The sequence below is a fragment of the Cebidichthys violaceus genome, unplaced genomic scaffold, assembly GCF_023349555.1.
Source record: "Cebidichthys violaceus isolate CVI_PGR_0920_01 unplaced genomic scaffold, fCebVio1.0.p SCAF_76, whole genome shotgun sequence".
Lineage (NCBI taxonomy): Eukaryota > Metazoa > Chordata > Actinopteri > Perciformes > Stichaeidae > Cebidichthys > Cebidichthys violaceus.
In genome coordinates, this window is record NW_027176960.1 from 175,001 (window position 1) to 192,002 (window position 17,002).

General features: G+C 46.0%; 1 protein-coding gene across 2 annotated transcripts in view; it reads left to right on the top strand.

Annotated features, from left to right (window-relative positions):
- Positions 1–8,832, top strand: part of cunh18orf63 (chromosome unknown C18orf63 homolog) — a 13,942-nt gene extending 5,110 nt beyond the window's left edge. For both annotated transcript variants that reach the window (XM_068737169.1, XM_068737168.1), the window contains exons 9-14: positions 49–145; positions 413–498; positions 2,974–3,160; positions 3,566–4,870; positions 5,394–5,480; positions 8,527–8,832. In XM_068737169.1, coding sequence (XP_068593270.1) covers positions 49–145; positions 413–498; positions 2,974–3,160; positions 3,566–4,870; positions 5,394–5,480; positions 8,527–8,649 — 1,885 coding nt within the window. In that variant the 3' untranslated portion in view covers positions 8,650–8,832. The remainder of the gene's footprint in view (positions 1–48; positions 146–412; positions 499–2,973; positions 3,161–3,565; positions 4,871–5,393; positions 5,481–8,526) is intronic.
- Positions 8,833–17,002: the final 8,170 nt, after the last annotated feature.

The following is a 17,002-nucleotide window of genomic DNA, read 5'->3' on the forward strand; positions in this document are numbered from 1 at the left end:
GTGTGTGTGTGTGTGTGTGTGTGTGTGTGTGTGTGTGTGTGTTTTCAGCATGAAGAAAGGTCAGATCATCAGCATCACACGACAACTACCCAGAGACGGACCCTTCAGGACCTACAGAGACCTGCAGGACCACTGGAACCACCTGGTACACACACACACATAACACACACAATACACAACATATACACACACACATAACACACACAATACACAACATATACACACACACACAAAATGTATTACTGTAGAAAAAAAGAATAAACTCTTCTTCCAGCGTTTAAATCATAAATATCTCCTGATTTAAAGTATAATTCTGTTAATTTAAGTGTTTTAATGAGGAAGAGTTCTGATATAAGTATTTGTATTGTGTGTGTGTGTGTGTGTGTGTGTGTGTGTGTGTGTGTGTGTGTAGTACGGTTACAGACTCCCAGATGTTGCAGAAGAGGAGGTGGTGTACTGCAGCGTCTACTTCAGACTGGTGGGGGAGAGACTCTTCACGTATCCTAAACATGATCTTCATCACTTCATTGTGTTCATATTAATGTGACGAACCCCTGACTCCTTTATTCAGAGGAATATGAATTATTACTATAGTGATGATGTGTTTCAGTGTTTATGACCTTTTTAAACACTTATATGTCTGTAATTTAAACTCTCTGAACCCAAAAAACCCTCTTTAAACAATCAACAAAACTACATCGTTTATTATTAGCAGAGAGGAGAACCTTTAACCAGAGAGGAGAATCTTTAACCAGAGAGGAGAACCTTTAACCAGACCAGAGAGGAGAACCTTTAACCAGAGAGGAGAACCTTTAACCAGACCAGAGAGGAGAACCTTTAACCAGAGAGGAGAACCTTTAACCAGAGAGGAGAATCTTTAACCAGAGAGGAGAACCTTTAACCAGAGAGGAGAACCTTTAACCAGAGCAGAGAGGAGAACCTTTAACCAGAGCAGTGAGGAGAACCTTTAACCAGAGCAGAGAGGAGAACCTTTAACCAGAGCAGTGAGGAGACCCTTTAACCAGAGCAGAGAGGAGAACCTTTAACCAGAGCAGAGAGGAGAACCTTTAACCAGAGCAGTGAGGAGAACCTTTAACCAGAGCAGTGAGGAGAACCTTTAACCAGAGAGGAGAGGAGAACCTTTAACCAGAGCAGTGAGGAGAACCTTTAACCAGAGAGGAGAACCTTTAACCAGAGCAGAGAGGAGAACCTTTAACCAGAGCAGTGAGGAGAACCTTTAACCAGAGCAGAGAGGAGAACCTTTAACCAGAGCAGTGAGGAGACCCTTTAACCAGAGCAGAGAGGAGAACCTTTAACCAGAGCAGAGAGGAGAACCTTTAACCAGAGCAGAGAGGAGAACCTTTAACCAGAGCAGTGAGGAGAACCTTTAACCAGAGCAGTGAGGAGAACCTTTAACCAGAGAGGAGAGGAGAACCTTTAACCAGAGCAGTGAGGAGAACCTTTAACCAGAGCAGTGAGGAGAACCTTTAACCAGAGCAGTGAGGAGAACCTTTAACCAGAGAGGAGAACCTTTAACCAGAGCAGTGAGGAGAACCTTTAACCAGAGCAGTGAGGAGAACCTTTAACCAGAGCAGAGAGGAGAACCTTTAACCAGAGCAGTGAGGAGAACCTTTAACCAGAGCAGTGAGGAGAACCTTTAACCAGAGCAGAGAGGAGAACCTTTAACCAGAGCAGAGAGGAGAACCTTTAACCAGAACAGTGAGGAGAACCTTTAACCAGAGCAGAGAGGAGAACCTTTAACCAGAACAGTGAGGAGAACCTTTAACCAGAACAGTGAGGAGAACCTTTAACCAGAGCAGTGAGGAGAACCTTTAACCAGAACAGTGAGGAGAACCTTTAACCAGAGCAGTGAGGAGAACCTTTAACCAGAACAGTGAGGAGAACCTTTAACCAGAACAGTGAGGAGAACCTTTAACCAGAGAGGAGAATCTTTAACCAGAGAGGAGAACCTTTAACCAGAGGAGAACCTTTAACCAGAGCAGAGAGGAGGCCCTTTAACCAGAGCAGTGAGGAGAACCTTTAACCAGAGCAGAGAGGAGAACCTTTAACCAGAGCAGTGAGGAGACCCTTTAACCAGAGCAGAGAGGAGAACCTTTAACCAGAGCAGAGAGGAGAACCTTTAACCAGAGCAGAGAGGAGAACCTTTAACCAGAGCAGTGAGGAGAACCTTTAACCAGAGCAGTGAGGAGAACCTTTAACCAGAGAGGAGAGGAGAACCTTTAACCAGAGCAGTGAGGAGAACCTTTAACCAGAGCAGTGAGGAGAACCTTTAACCAGAGAGGAGAACCTTTAACCAGAGCAGTGAGGAGAACCTTTAACCAGAGCAGAGAGGAGAACCTTTAACCAGAGCAGTGAGGAGAACCTTTAACCAGAGCAGAGAGGAGAACCTTTAACCAGAGCAGAGAGGAGAACCTTTAACCAGAGCAGAGAGGAGAACCTTTAACCAGAACAGTGAGGAGAACCTTTAACCAGAGCAGAGAGGAGAACCTTTAACCAGAACAGTGAGGAGAACCTTTAACCAGAACAGTGAGGAGAACCTTTAACCAGAGCAGTGAGGAGAACCTTTAACCAGAACAGTGAGGAGAACCTTTAACCAGAGCAGTGAGGAGAACCTTTAACCAGAACAGTGAGGAGAACCTTTAACCAGAGCAGAGAGGAGAACCTTTAACCAGAACAGTGAGGAGAACCTTTAACCAGAGCAGAGAGGAGAACCTTTAACCAGAACAGTGAGGAGAACCTTTAACCAGAGCAGAGAGGAGAACCTTTAACCAGAACAGTGAGGAGAACCTTTAACCAGAGCAGTGAGGAGAACCTTTAACCAGAACAGTGAGGAGAACCTTTAACCAGAGCAGTGAGGAGAACCTTTAACCAGAGCAGTGAGGAGAACCTTTAACCAGAACAGTGAGGAGAACCTTTAACCAGAACAATGAGGAGAACCTTTAACCAGAGCAGATATCCTCTGAGCTGCGTCCGCCTGCAGCCGGTGCAGCGCTGCCCTCGGGTCGACCTGCAGGGGGCGCTGGGCTCCTTCCTGTCCTCCGTCGGGGAGAGACTCAGCAGCGTGTGCGGCTTCCCCGCCCGACTGACCGGGAAACCCCGTCACCACACGGTCGGTCTGAGCGCCGCCGCTACGGTGCAGGTACGAGTTCTGATGGTTTAGAACCAGGATGGAGCGGTGAAGACATTTAAAGTGATTCTCACAGTTTTCATCTGTGGACGTTCTCTTAAACACAGCCGAACATGCATCTTATTTAAGGTGAGCCTGTGGTAGAGGAGAGGAAAAGACAAATTACTGGATCGTTTACAGCCTTGTAAATATCCTTCACACGGACACTTTCTCTACGAGCATGAAGGTGCTGAGGAGGAGGAGGAGGAGGAGGAGCTCATTTTCATAGTGCAGATTTGTGTGTTTCATCGACGTGGAGAAACTTCAGCAGAGATGGAGTCAGTGCTCAGAGTGAAACTAAAACGTGTTTCTGATCCGCTCTTCTGCTTTATTTTCTTGTGAAAACATTGTCTTCTTCTTCCTCCTCTTCCTCCTCAGGTGTTTGGTGGTGAGCAGATCAACTTGAGCACCTCCTCCTCCTCCATCAGGCTGGTCCTCACCCAGCTTCCTCCTCCTCCTCCCCGACCTGTGAAGCCCTCTTTTGGGTCTCAGCCTCCAGCCTGGACTCCTCTCACCCAGCAGGACGGAGCCCAGGGGCTTCTGGGTAACGGTCTGACACAAAGTCAAGGCTGCAGAGGAGACCGAGACTGGCCTTCATCATCATCATCATTATCTTCCTTCTCCTCACTCTTCCAGACAGCTTCATCCCTCTCCTCCTCCTCCTCTGTCCTCCTTCCTCTTCCTCCTCCTCCGATGATCTTTGCTCCCAAACTGGTTCCCATCTTTAAGAACACGTGTCCGTCGCGACACATCAACATGGCCCTGCTGAGGCTCCAGAGGGAGCGGCTGATTGGAGGAGGGGAGGAGAGGGGGAGGGTGACCCTACCTGCCTTCAGGATGAAGACCTCCACCACCTCCACCACCACTTCTTCTTCTTCGTCTTCTTCTTCTTCTTCTCTGTCGGCCACGTCCCTCACGCTTCCTCCTCCGTTCAGCCGTCGTCCCAAACCTGCTCCTCAGCCGGCGGGTCACATCGGACTCAAACGCATCGCCAGCCTCAGTCCTGCTTCCAAGTCCGGACCCGGGTTCCTCCTGGCTCCACAGCCGGAGACCACCAAACCCAAGACCAACTCCAAGACCAGCTCCAAAACCAGCGTGAAGTCCAGCTCTGACACAAATACCTCCAACAAACGTCCTCCACCTTCTGACATCTACTTCAAACGTCCTCCACCTTTTGACATCTTCTTTAAACATCCTCTAGCTGCTCCACCTTCTGACATCTCAAACAAATGTCCTCCACCTTCTGATGTGTCCAACAAACGTCCTCCACCTTCTGACATCTCCTTCAAACATCCTCCACCTTCTGACATCTCCTTCAAACGTCCTCCACCTTGTGACTTCTCCTTCAAACATCCTCTAGCTCCTCCACCTTCTGACATCTTCAAACATCCTCCAGCTGCTCCACCTTCTGACATCTCAAACAAACGTCCTCCACCTTCTGATGTGTCCAACAAACGTCCTCCACCTTCTGACATCTCCTTCAAACATCCTCTAGCTGCTCCACCTTCTGACATCTCAAACAAACGTCCTCCACCTTCTGATGTCTCCAACAAACGTCCTCCACCTTCTGATGTGTCCAACAAACGTCCTCCACCTTCTGACATCTCCTTCAAACGTCCTCCAGCTGCTCCACCTTCTGATACCTCCGACAAAGACACCTCCAGCAGCAGCAGACGGAGTCCAGTTGAGTCATAAAACCTGATTGGATGAATCAGTTTCTTGCTATTTATAATTGAGAATCCTCCAGATGTTAAATCATGTGTATCTTGTAACAGCAGCTCCTCTGTGTTGGTGTTTTACGAGAGGTCTCGACTCCTGTCACGATGTAAACTCCCCCCAACAGTTCACTGAGTTATGATGCGTCTGACTCCTCTTTCCTTTGTGAATGTTGTCAGCAGTTAAAGGATCATTGCTGACTTCAAGTCAGTCGTTAAACGGAAACTGAAGTAGAGCTTTTGGTCTAAACGAATAAGATCTCTGTAGACTCTGTGGTCCTTTCTTTGTGATTTTGTTAAACTGAAAGACTTATTTCCAAGAATCTTTGAACACGTCTCTGTTAAAGACAAGATTTAAAGTGGTGCTTTTGTGTGATTCTTTGTGGAGAAACTCAATTATATCAATTAATCGATTAGTTGACAAAAATCGTGTGAGTGTAAGTTTAATTTCTTGTTTCCTGACTTCCCCGTGTCGTGTTTTTGTGTTTCAGAGAGTTGTGTTTGAGGAGTCACAGCCGAAGAAACCCAGATCATCGATACGAGACGTAGACGTGGAGCAAATGGCCAGAAGCAACCAGGTCAGTAGACGCACTGAACTTCTTTCTTATGTTGTTCCCTCCTCTTCTCCCTCCTCTTCTCCCTCCTCTTCTCCCTCCTCTTCTCCCTCCTCTTCTTCCTCCTCTTCTTCCTCCTCTTCTTCCATACAACACTTACTTCGTGAAGTCTGAGACGTGCTAACCTGGTTATTTTTCTTATTGGTAACTTTTGTAATTTGAGTTTTCCTCTGGCGCCACTTTCAGGACAAACTGGACAAAACAAAACAATTGGTTCTTTGGTTAAGAAATTGTACTTTTTTACTTTTTGGACGTCCATGTCCGAGATGTATAACTGTACCATAGGCTGTTTCTAGGAAGTGGACACCATTTTGGTTTTTGTCTGTCTCCATCTTGGTTTTTGTCTGTCTCCATTTTGGTTTTTGTCTGTCTCCATTTTGGTTTTTGTTTGTCGCCATCTTGGTTTTTGTCTGTCTCCATCTTGGTTTTTGTCTGTCTCCATCTTGGTTTTTGTCCGTCTCCATCTTGGTTTTTGTCCGTCTCCATCTTGGTTTCTGTCCGTCTCCATCTTGGTTTCTGTCCGTTTCCATCTTGGTTTCTGTCCGTCTCCATCTTGGTTTCTGTCCGTCTCCATCCTGGTATTTGGTATCGCCCTCTGCTCGTGCTGAGATATCTTAGGAGCGTCGGACCTTGAGACGTGGTTCTATCGAGTGTGTTGTTCTTTGAGTACGTCTGGACCTTGAGAAGAGAGAAATCTGGTGGTAATGTAGAAGAAGAGACTTAAGAAGTGATGGATTTCCAGTGTGTCCACTCTTACTGTAGGTGCTTCCTCATAAACATGCTTTAGAAGAGGCCGCATACATTAACGTGATGTATTAGAGTAGCGTGATGAATAACCCCCCCCCACACACACACACACACACACACACACACACGGTTGTGTCTGTTTCCTTACATCCTCTGAGAGGACCGTTAAGGTGATGGATGGTCAGCAGGAGGCGGAGCTCCACCGGGAGCTCCAGCACTTTAATAACAACATTCATCAGTTTTACAGCTCCAACCTGCAACTTCTCAAGAACAATACATCAGCTGCTCTTTCTCCGTTATTTACACAGCTTCACCTTCTGGACAGATTGTTCCTCGGTAGTCTTTTACTAAACAGTTTTATAGGTGAGCTGCTGAATATACAGACCTTTACTTGTGTTTAAAGTCTCCTGAACTCATTTCCCTCCACTCATTATCAAATATTCTGAACATTTACTCCCTTTGTCTTGTTAAATGTGGATGTTTAAATGTCACATCCAACTTTAAACCAACTAGCAAACACACTAGAGAGTAAAAGACAGAATGTAGTCACAGTTTTTAGGAAGCAGCTGTTAATAGACCGGCGCCAAGTTCACAAAGAAACTGTAAAGGAACAAAAGCATGACCGCTCTCTAGTGCGACAGAGACTTCAGCCCCCAGCAGAGCGACGAGTGACAGACGCTGATTGACCCATAATCTAGTAAACTAGTATGTGTAAGTGTTCAACTAGTATGTGTAAGTGTTCACGTTCAAGTAGGTTTAAAGACCCACAGCGAAGTCTGAACAATGAAACTCTTCAACCTTCCATGACATCTCTCTGTTCTCTCTCCTCTCAGTTGTCTCTCTTCATCTCTCTGTTCTCTCTCTTCATCTCTCTGTTCTCTCTCTCTGTTGTCTCTCTTCATCTCTCTGTTCTCTCTCTCCTCTCAGTTATCTCTCTTCATCTCTCTGTTCTCTCTCTTCATCTCTCTGTTGTCTCTCTTCATCTCTCTGTTGTCTCTCTTCATCTCTGTTCTCTCTCTTCATCTCAGTTGTCTCTTCATCTCTGTTCTCTCTCTCCTCTCAGTTGTCTCTCTTCATCTCTCTGTTCTCTCTCTTCATCTCTCTGTTCTCTCTCTTCATCTCTCTGTTCTCTCTCTTCATCTCTCTGTTGTCTCTCTTCATCTCTCTGTTCTCTCTCTTCATCTCTCTGTTGTCTCTCTTCATCTCTCTGTTGTCTCTCTTCATCTCTCTGTTCTCTCTCTTCATCTCTCTGTTGTCTCTCTTCATCTCTCTGTTCTCTCTCTTCATCTCAGTTGTCTCTTCATCTCTCTGTTCTCTCTCTCCTCTCAGTTGTCTCTTCATCTCTCAGTTGTCTCTTTTCATCTCTCTGTTCTCTCTCTCCTCTCAGTTGTCTCTTCATCTCTCAGTTGTCTCTCTTCATCTCTCTGTTCTCTCTCTCCTCTCAGTTGTCTCTTCATCTCTCTGTTGTCTCTTCATCTCTCAGTTGTCTCTCTTCATCTCTCTGTTCTCTCTCTTCATCTCTCTGTTCTCTCTCTCCTCTCAGTTGTCTCTCTTCATCTCTCTGTTCTCTCTCTCCTCTCAGTTATCTCTCTTCATCTCTCTGTTCTCTCTCTTCATCTCTCTGTTGTCTCTCTTCATCTCTCTGTTGTCTCTCTTCATCTCTCTGTTGTCTCTCTTCATCTCTCTGTTGTCTCTCTTCATCTCTGTTCTCTCTCTTCATCTCAGTTGTCTCTTCATCTCTGTTCTCTCTCTCCTCTCAGTTGTCTCTCTTCATCTCTCTGTTCTCTCTCTTCATCTCTCTGTTGTCTCTCTTCATCTCTCTGTTGTCTCTCTTCATCTCTCTGTTCTCTCTCTTCATCTCTCTGTTGTCTCTCTTCATCTCTCTGTTCTCTCTCTTCATCTCAGTTGTCTCTTCATCTCTCTGTTCTCTCTCTCCTCTCAGTTGTCTCTTCATCTCTCAGTTGTCTCTCTTCATCTCTCTGTTCTCTCTCTCCTCTCAGTTGTCTCTTCATCTCTCAGTTGTCTCTTCATCTCTCAGTTGTCTCTCTTCATCTCTCTGTTCTCTCTCTCCTCTCAGTTGTCTCTTCATCTCTCTGTTGTCTCTTCATCTCTCAGTTGTCTCTCTTCATCTCTCTGTTCTCTCTCTCCTCTCAGTTGTCTCTTCATCTCTCTGTTCTCTCTCTCCTCTCAGTTGTCTCTTCATCTCTCTGTTCTCTCTCTCCTCTCAGTTGTCTCTTCATCTCTCTGTTGTCTCTCCTCTCAGTTGTCTCAGGTGAACTCTTCCACTCTGCTGTCCTGGCTGAAGGCTCGAGGAGTTCTCATCAGGACCAAACACAGGAAGGAGGATCTGATGCTGAAGGTTATGGGCTGTCTGGCCGAGGCCTGAGACACAGGCACACACACCTACATACACACACACACACACACACACACACACACACACACACACACACACACACACACACAGTATTAAGGCTCTTCTAAGCTCCTCATTTAAAGATTTCATCTAAAGTGTGTCCGTCTTTCTCAGTCTGAATCTTCTCATCTTCGCTCATTGAGATGCTGTAGATGTGGATGAAGTCACATGGGGGGGGGGGGGGGGGGGGGTTCAGACAGGAAGTGACACATTTGGTAGTTTCGTTCCTCTCTGGTCTCTGTGTTTGTTTGATTTGAGTCGTCAGAGGTTTGTTCAGGAAGGTGAAGAGTTTAAAGTCAGCCGACAGGGGTTTTGATAAAATATGATGATTACATTAAAAAGTCTCCTCTTAATCCAACAAGGATGTTTTACTGCAGGGTTAGTTCTGTCATTCAGCAGCTTCTCCATGTTCTGTCAACAAACCTTCACTTTAAAACGAGTTATCGACTTCTTACAAATACATTCAAATAAACTCCAAAGAATGGGTTTTGTTTTTATAGAAAATTAATAAAATGTTCCTATTTATTCAATATTTATACAGCAGTTTGTTTGTTGTTAAAAATGTACAATTCTATTTAAATGTTGAAGTTTTGTGGTTAAATTGTAGTGAAGATTTGTTTGTTCACTAAAGTCTGAAGTTCTTTCTTCTGCTTCTTCTCATTCTTCCATTTACCTGTGTGTTCTCCAGGTTGTTTAGATAGCTGCTACACACACACACACACACACACACACACACACACACACACACACACACACACAGATGTGTCCACTCGTCCATACGTTAGTTTACATTATTCCCATCATGCTTCAGTCAGCGGGGTTTGGTGTGTGTGTGTGTGTGTGTGTGTGTGTGTGTGTGTGTGTGTGTGTGTGTGTGTGTGTGTGTGTGTGTGTGTGTGTGTGTGTGTGTGTGTGTGTGTGTGTGAGATCCGTCTTCCTGGGAACGAGGCTCAAAACAAATCTAAAGTGTCTTTATGAAAACATACAGAGCAGAGATGAAATGTGCTCCGTGTAAACATCTCACTTCATGAGGCAGACTGTCCTCCTGATGACAGACGTGGAATCTCGTCCCGTCTCCTCCTCCCGTCTCCTTGTCCCGTCTCCTTGTCCTGGTTCCTCGTCCCGTCTCCTTGTCCTGAGTCCTCGTCCTGTCTCCTTGTCCTGTCTCCCTGTCCTGGTTCCTCGTCCCGTCTCCTCATCCTGATTCCTCATCCCGTCTCCTTGTCCCGTCTCCTCGTCCCGTCTCCTCGTCCCGTCTCCTCGTCCCGTCTCCTCGTCTCGTCTCCTCGTCCCGTCTCCTCGTCCCGTGTCCTCGTCCTCTTTTGACTTCTCTCTTCAGCATCATCAGAGTGGAGTTCTGGAGTTCATTAGTGATCATGTCAAAGAACTAAACCTGAAGAATCACAAACGTCTGAAACCCAAATGGAGGAATCTGATTGGCTGTCTGTGGAACCAGTGACGATGACTTCCTGCTCTTCGTCCCTGCAGCTCTTTCTTCACGTCAGACGTTTCTCTCCTCAAGACTCCTCCGTGTGAAGTCCAATGTTTCCCACAATGCATTTTGATAGCCCCCCCCGGTCAGGAAACTCAATCCTGAGCTATGGGAGGCTGAGGAATGCCATTATGTTAGACACGCTGTGTGTGTGTGTGTGTGTGTGTGTGTGTGTGTGTGTGTCCAATCAGATTCCCTGCAGGTGATGTCACTGCTAGCTGTCAGGTGTTTCATCATTTTCACTCTCTGGATATCAACAATGTGAAGCATCTGGCTCGATCCCACAACTCCCATCTGAAAGGTCCGACACACACACACACACACACTCTCACACGCACTCTCACACACACACACACACACACACACACACACTCTCTCTGTATACGTATCAGCTGACAGTCTGGAGCAGTGTGTGTGACAGAAACCTCTCCCGTGTTAAGAGGCTCTTTAAGTGGAGAAACTGAACTAAACAGAGTTTGAACAAACTTTAAAGACTTTAAAGGGACAGTTCACCCCCAAAATAACAACTACCAGGAACTATTTTCTCTCCACCGGAATAAACCCGCCCACCGTATCACTGCGCAGGAGGAAGTGCGTCTGCCATGAACGTTCACATCTCACGCTGTAGTTTATGATCTTCTTTCAACAGGTTTGTTTCTATCTACTTAAAAAATGGTGAAAGTCGACCCGTTATTTCCATTTTATTCCCATTATTTACAAATATGTTCCTATAAATCTCTGGTAATTCCTGTCAAGTTTCCACCTTGAATACCGGGGCTACCCGCTGATTGACAGGTGTCTACCAGAGACGTGTGCGGCGTCTCTACGTCACTCCTCCTCAGTCCACACGTGGTCACTTCCTGTTCACCGGGTGCAAAAAAAAACCAAAGATGGCGACGGACAAATCGCCGAACGGGAGGCTTCAAAACGTCCTCAAACCAACGAGAGACGTCCTCTTCTTCCAGACAGACTGTTGTTTTTAAGGTATAAGTTAACATGGAGCACAATTCAAGCAACACTGGATGCAACAAGTGAACGGTTCCTGAAGCGGTGGCCGGTCTGTGCTTCTGCTCACACACCACGACCAGGACTAGCTTCTCCTGAGACACACTTTGTGGTTCTGTTGTGGTTCCGTTGCAGCTGGTGAGCGGGTTGATTCATAAACTCTGGGAATTATCTCGACCCATGCCTCCCTCTTTTCCTCTTTCATTGCCTAATTCCTAAATCCTTGTGTGGGGAAGTTGGCGAAGCTGCAGAGACGGAGAATCCGGTCCAGATCTAAAACAAAGACTCTTTTGTTTCTGTGGGACCGAAACCAGCAGAGAGTCAGAGTGATGGATGTGCACCAGCTAGCTCTGTGTGTGTGTGTGTGTGTGTGTGTGTGTGTGTGTGTGTGGTGCTTTTCACTGAGGGTCACAGAGGAGTCTCGTCTCCAAAGGTTGAGCCCTTCAGAGCTAACTATCAGTGGAGTTGTGGAGGTGAAGCGGCTCGTTAAGAGTTACTTTAATGAGACAGAGCTACAAACCACAGACAGGGTAAACAGAAGGACTCATGTTCACCTCTTGAGTCTCTAGAGAACGTTTGTAGAACTTTTAGGGGCCTTTAACTTTAAACGAGTTTGGCGTTTTAGAGGATTATTATAATGTACGATGGTCTCTGGTCTCCCTGTTGTGTATTAAGCCTTCGTAACCTAATTGCAATGAAGCAGTGTGACTATATGACAACATGTCGCTCAGACCGACGTGGAGACAGATGTGCGTTCAACACAACACGCCACAAACATGTGATGTTTAACAGCAAACAGAGAAGATCTTTTGGTATGAAGCCTGAGAGGACCGCTGTCTCTTGTTTCCTCTCTCATTCCTGGTTTGCTGTGATGTGGAGCTGATTAGTCTGACCTCCGTCACACTCCAGCAGTTAACGTCTCTCGTCCATCCTCTCTTTCTGCTCCTTTGTACCCCCAGCCTGCCCTCTCTTTGTCTCTTCAGCTTTTTTAAAACTTTATTTAACACCAGAAACCACACACACACACACACACACACACACACACACACACACACACACACACACACACACACACACACACACACACACACACACACTAGAGGCAGAAGGTGATAGGTACTTGGCATTTTAGTGCTATGTATGGTTAACTGAACAGGCCTACTGGGTACCAACCAGGGTCCCTTAGACTGGACATAACACTACCACGAAGAAACACAAAACTACCACGAAGAAACAAAACTACCACGAAGAAACACAAAACTACCACGAAGAAACAAAACTACCACGAAGAAACACAAAACTACCACGAAGAAACACAAAACTACCTCGAAGAAACACAAAACTACCACGAAGAAACAAAACTACCACGAAGAAACACAAAACTACCACGAAGAAACAAAACTACCTCGAAGAAACACAAAACTACCACGAAGAAACACAAAACTACCACGAAGAAACACAAAACTACCTCGAAGAAACACAAATCTACCTTGAAGAAACACAAATCTACCTTGAAGAAACACAAAACTACCTCGAAGAAACACAAAACTACCTTGAAGAAACAAAACTACCACGAAGAAGTAAAACTACCACGAAGAGTCTCTCTGTTTATCCTCTAAACATCCTGTAACGTAGGGTGAAACTGTAATGCGAGGCCCAGTAAACACATGAATGAGTCCACAGAAGACATCACGTGTGTCCTCTGCTGTCCTCTGCTGTCCTGACCCAGAAACAGGACTGAGGTGGTCCGAGCAGGTCCTGGCGGCCGTACAGGTTTTTTCCTCTCTGTGCCAATCTGCTGCTTTTGTGCGCTGACATTTCACTCGGAGACGTTTCCGTCCTTCCTCCCGGCGATGACTTTGCTCCTTCTTTTATCCATGTAGCAGTTCTTCTTTTCGCAGAGACAATCGAGCTGTCCCCCCGGGTCTGAAATGGATTCATCCTCTTCTTTTATTCCCCTCCGTCCTTTTTACCGTCTGTTTATGCAGACAAACAAGAGGACAAAAGATTTACTGACAGCCGAGGACAAAGAGAGAAATCTCTGTGTTACTTTAAAACACATCCTTTCACTCTTTCTTGTGTTCTTGGACTCAAGTTTCACTCTTTACTGAATCATTTTCAAGGTTTTTATGGTCATTTGATATGTGTCGACAGAAAAGATGAGATCCAATGGTTTTATTCACAAACTCAAGGTTCACAGAATCCTACGTCTTGGATTGAGGCCTTCGCCATGTCAGTCAACAGGAAGTGACCGTGTCTGGACTGAGGAGGAGTGACGTAGAGACCTGTCAATCACCGTGTAGCCCCGCCCCTAAAGCATCCCCTGAAGAAGACTGTCAACTAGAGATGGAGACCATAAACTCATGTTTACAATGTTTACTGAAGGAATAAATCAAGAGAGAAGTAGAGTCATTTTAGACTAGACTTCTATACAACCAGAGGAGTCGCCCCCTGGTGGACACTAGAGAGAATGCAGCTTTAACACGTGACGCCTGTCCTCCTCGTGGTCTTGACCTGAGGCTGAACCTGTTTAAAATGGATTAATCCGCATCGATTGACTTTATCGCGCCTTCTTTCTGGGAATCAAAGCAGAAACAAAACTCATTAAAACACATTTTAATAGATGTTTGCATGTTTCCTGAGTTATTAGCTGTGTTTTCTCTGCAGAGTGGAGCAGGGAGACTCCACTAATGAGCACCCAGCTCTTCATTATTCATGCGACTCCTTGTATTGATTCATCCTCAGCGCTCCCGTCTCTTTATGTCGGAGATGTGTGTGGAAGAGAAGCTGCTGCAGAGGAGAACATGTGGCTTCATAATGTTTCCTGTTGTGTTCAGGGTTTAGATGTAGTTTGTCTCTTAAAGTGACACCAAACAAACACGCAGTTAAAAACGTCGGACGCTCATTTAAACTCCATCAGAGTCCAAACAGACAAGACTGTTCTGACGAGAGTTTAAAGTCACTCTGAACATTTCCGTTTTCAAGCAGACATCAAAGCCTCTCTGTGACTCAGACGTCTGAGGTTTGATCCTATCAAAGAGATTCTCTGTTGGCTTCTCTAAGAGTGAAAACCTCTGATAGAAAGATTTACGCTGGATTGCGTAATTGAAGCTGAACAATGCTCCACCTTCAACCACACATTCAGAAATGTCAAGTTTAGAAGAACGGATTTTTAATTTTGATCGAAAGCTACAAGTTTGCGTTAGATTCTGTTTTTGAAGGAGACTAGATTCCACCAATGACACGAGTTCTTCACATACTTCAGTAAACACAGAACAACAGGAGGAAACCACAGCTTCACGTGTTAAAGCTGCATCCTCTCTAGTGTCCACCAGGGGGCGACTCCTCTGGTTGTATAGAAGTCTAGTCTAAAATGACTCTACTTCTCTTGATTTATTCCCTCAGTAAACATTGTAAACATGAGTTTATGGTCTCATCTCTAGTTTACAGTCTTCTTCAATACAGCATGATGTTCATTTAGTACATTATGGTCCATTTAGAGTCAAACAGACCATAAAGCAGGGGATGATTTAGGGGCGGGGCTTACTGTGATTGACAGGTCTCTACGTCACTCCTCCTCAGTCCAGATGTGGTCACTTCCTGTTCACTGGTTGCAGTCCAAGTGAAGTGCTGATTAAGATATTAGAACCCTGAAATGCGATGAGGAACATTGTACCTGGTTAGAGCAGCAGCAGGCGTGTGGATGTTCTCTGATCTGCTGTTTTAATCTTCACACGTTTCTTTTCATCAAACTTCTTCTTCATGTCGAGCGGCCGCCTCACCCTGCAGACAGAAGGAGTCCTGATTTTGGGAGAACGGCGTCGACGTCGTGTGAAAGAGTAGAGCTCCTCTGCCTCACAGAGAGGACGTTCATCTGTCCTCGGTCACAGAGAGGACGTTCATCTGTCCTCTCTGCGTTCGTTTGTTCTCGGCTCCAATAATCCGTCACGTTCTGTGTGACAACATAATTAGAATGTTTCCCTGAAGTCCTCATCGTCCCTCTTCATCGTCCCTCTTCATCGTCCGTCCTCATCGTCCGTCCTCATCGTCACTCCTCATTGTCCCTCCTCATTGTCCGTCCTCATCGTCCCTTTTCATCATCCCTCCTCATCGTTCCTCTTCATCGTCCGTCCTCATCGTCCCTCCTCATCATTCGTCCTCATCGTCCCTCTTCATCGTCCGTCCTCATCGTCCCTCCTCATCGTCCCTTTTCATCTTCCGTCCTCATCGTCCCTCCTCATCGTCCGTCCTCATCGTCCCTCTTCATCGTCCGTCCTCATCGTCCGTCTTCATCGTCCCTCTTCATTGTCCGTCCTCATCGTCCGTCCTCATCGTCCCTTTTCATCGTCCCTTTTCATCGTCCGTCCTCATCGTCCCTCCTCATCGTCTGTCTTCATCATCCCTCTTCATCGTCCGTCCTCATCGTCCGTCCTCATCGTCCGTCCTCATCGTCGTTGATCAGCAGCGAGGCCGTGAGGAAGTCGTGAAATGATGGCTGCACTTCTTCCACAGTTTGTCTTGATATGAAGTATGACCACTGGAGGGAGAAACCTGGAGGTTGCTGGTTTGAAAACCAGAAAAAGGTAGAAGACTCCATGTTTGAAACACATGAAACTCATGAAGCACATGAAACACTGGAACACATGAAACACTAAAACACATGAACACATGAAACACTGGAACACATGAACACATGCAGAGTGTTGAGTGTCTGCAGGTTTCATCTGATGAAGACGACGCTCTGCTGCAGACCTCCATCAATCAGGACTGAAGACAATGAGAGCCTCATGCAGGTCACACACAGACTCACACACACACACACACACACACACACACACACACACACACACACACACACACACACTCTCACACACACACCAGCATGTTTCTGTTGGTGATTTTCTGTGGCGTGATGTTTTTCAGCTCTGATATCAAAGATGACTGAATGTTGACAGAAACAAATTAAAAAAGGTTTTAGAGAAAACACGTGGAATGCTGGAGGGGCGTCTGTGTGAGTGTGTGTTGGCAGTGTTACAGCGTAGAGTCCCCCCCCCCCCCCCCCCCCAGATACTCTACAGAGAAATATAATTATGTTTTTGCGTAAATCCTCGTCCTGCTCTGAATCACCTCCTGGTTCTCAGGATGGAACATATTTCCTGTTCTAAACGTATGAATCGATTTAAGGAGAGCAGCCTGGAGGTGTTCTAGGTCCTGCAGCGCAACGTCCTCGTCTGTCTGTACATGTAATAGATGTTTTCCTGGAGAAGGTGATTAATTAAAGCAGCCTGCAGGAAGCTGACCTCTGCTGCTGGAGGTGTGATGAATTAAAGACGAGTCTCAGCCGGAGGAGGAACCTCTTCTCTCCAATTTAACCCTTCTCACCAAACAGGAAGTACTTTACATTCAGTATTCAACATATCCAAGTGCTAGATGTTTGAATGGAGTTTGGTCTCGTTGCGGTACTGTATTAAGAACTACACAACATTATTCATTCATTCATCTTCGTCCGCTTATCCGAGATCGGGTCGCGGGGGCAACAGCTCCAGCAGGGGACCCCAAACTTCCGACAAATACACAACATTAAACATTATTAAAATGACCACATGTGAACACCTCACATCTCCACCTTTGTGCTCTTGTCATCCTCAACGAGACGGTCCTTCTAAAGAAAAGCTTTGTAGCTATGAGAAACCCGACTCCGTTGGTGTCACGGAGGTGAAGCGGAGCCCGGGGCGTCTGTAATGCGACGCCGACAGTTAATTGGACCTTCTGACCCGTCGGCAGTTCTGCTGGTCATCGTCTCGCTTCTGTGGGTCCCAAAAACCA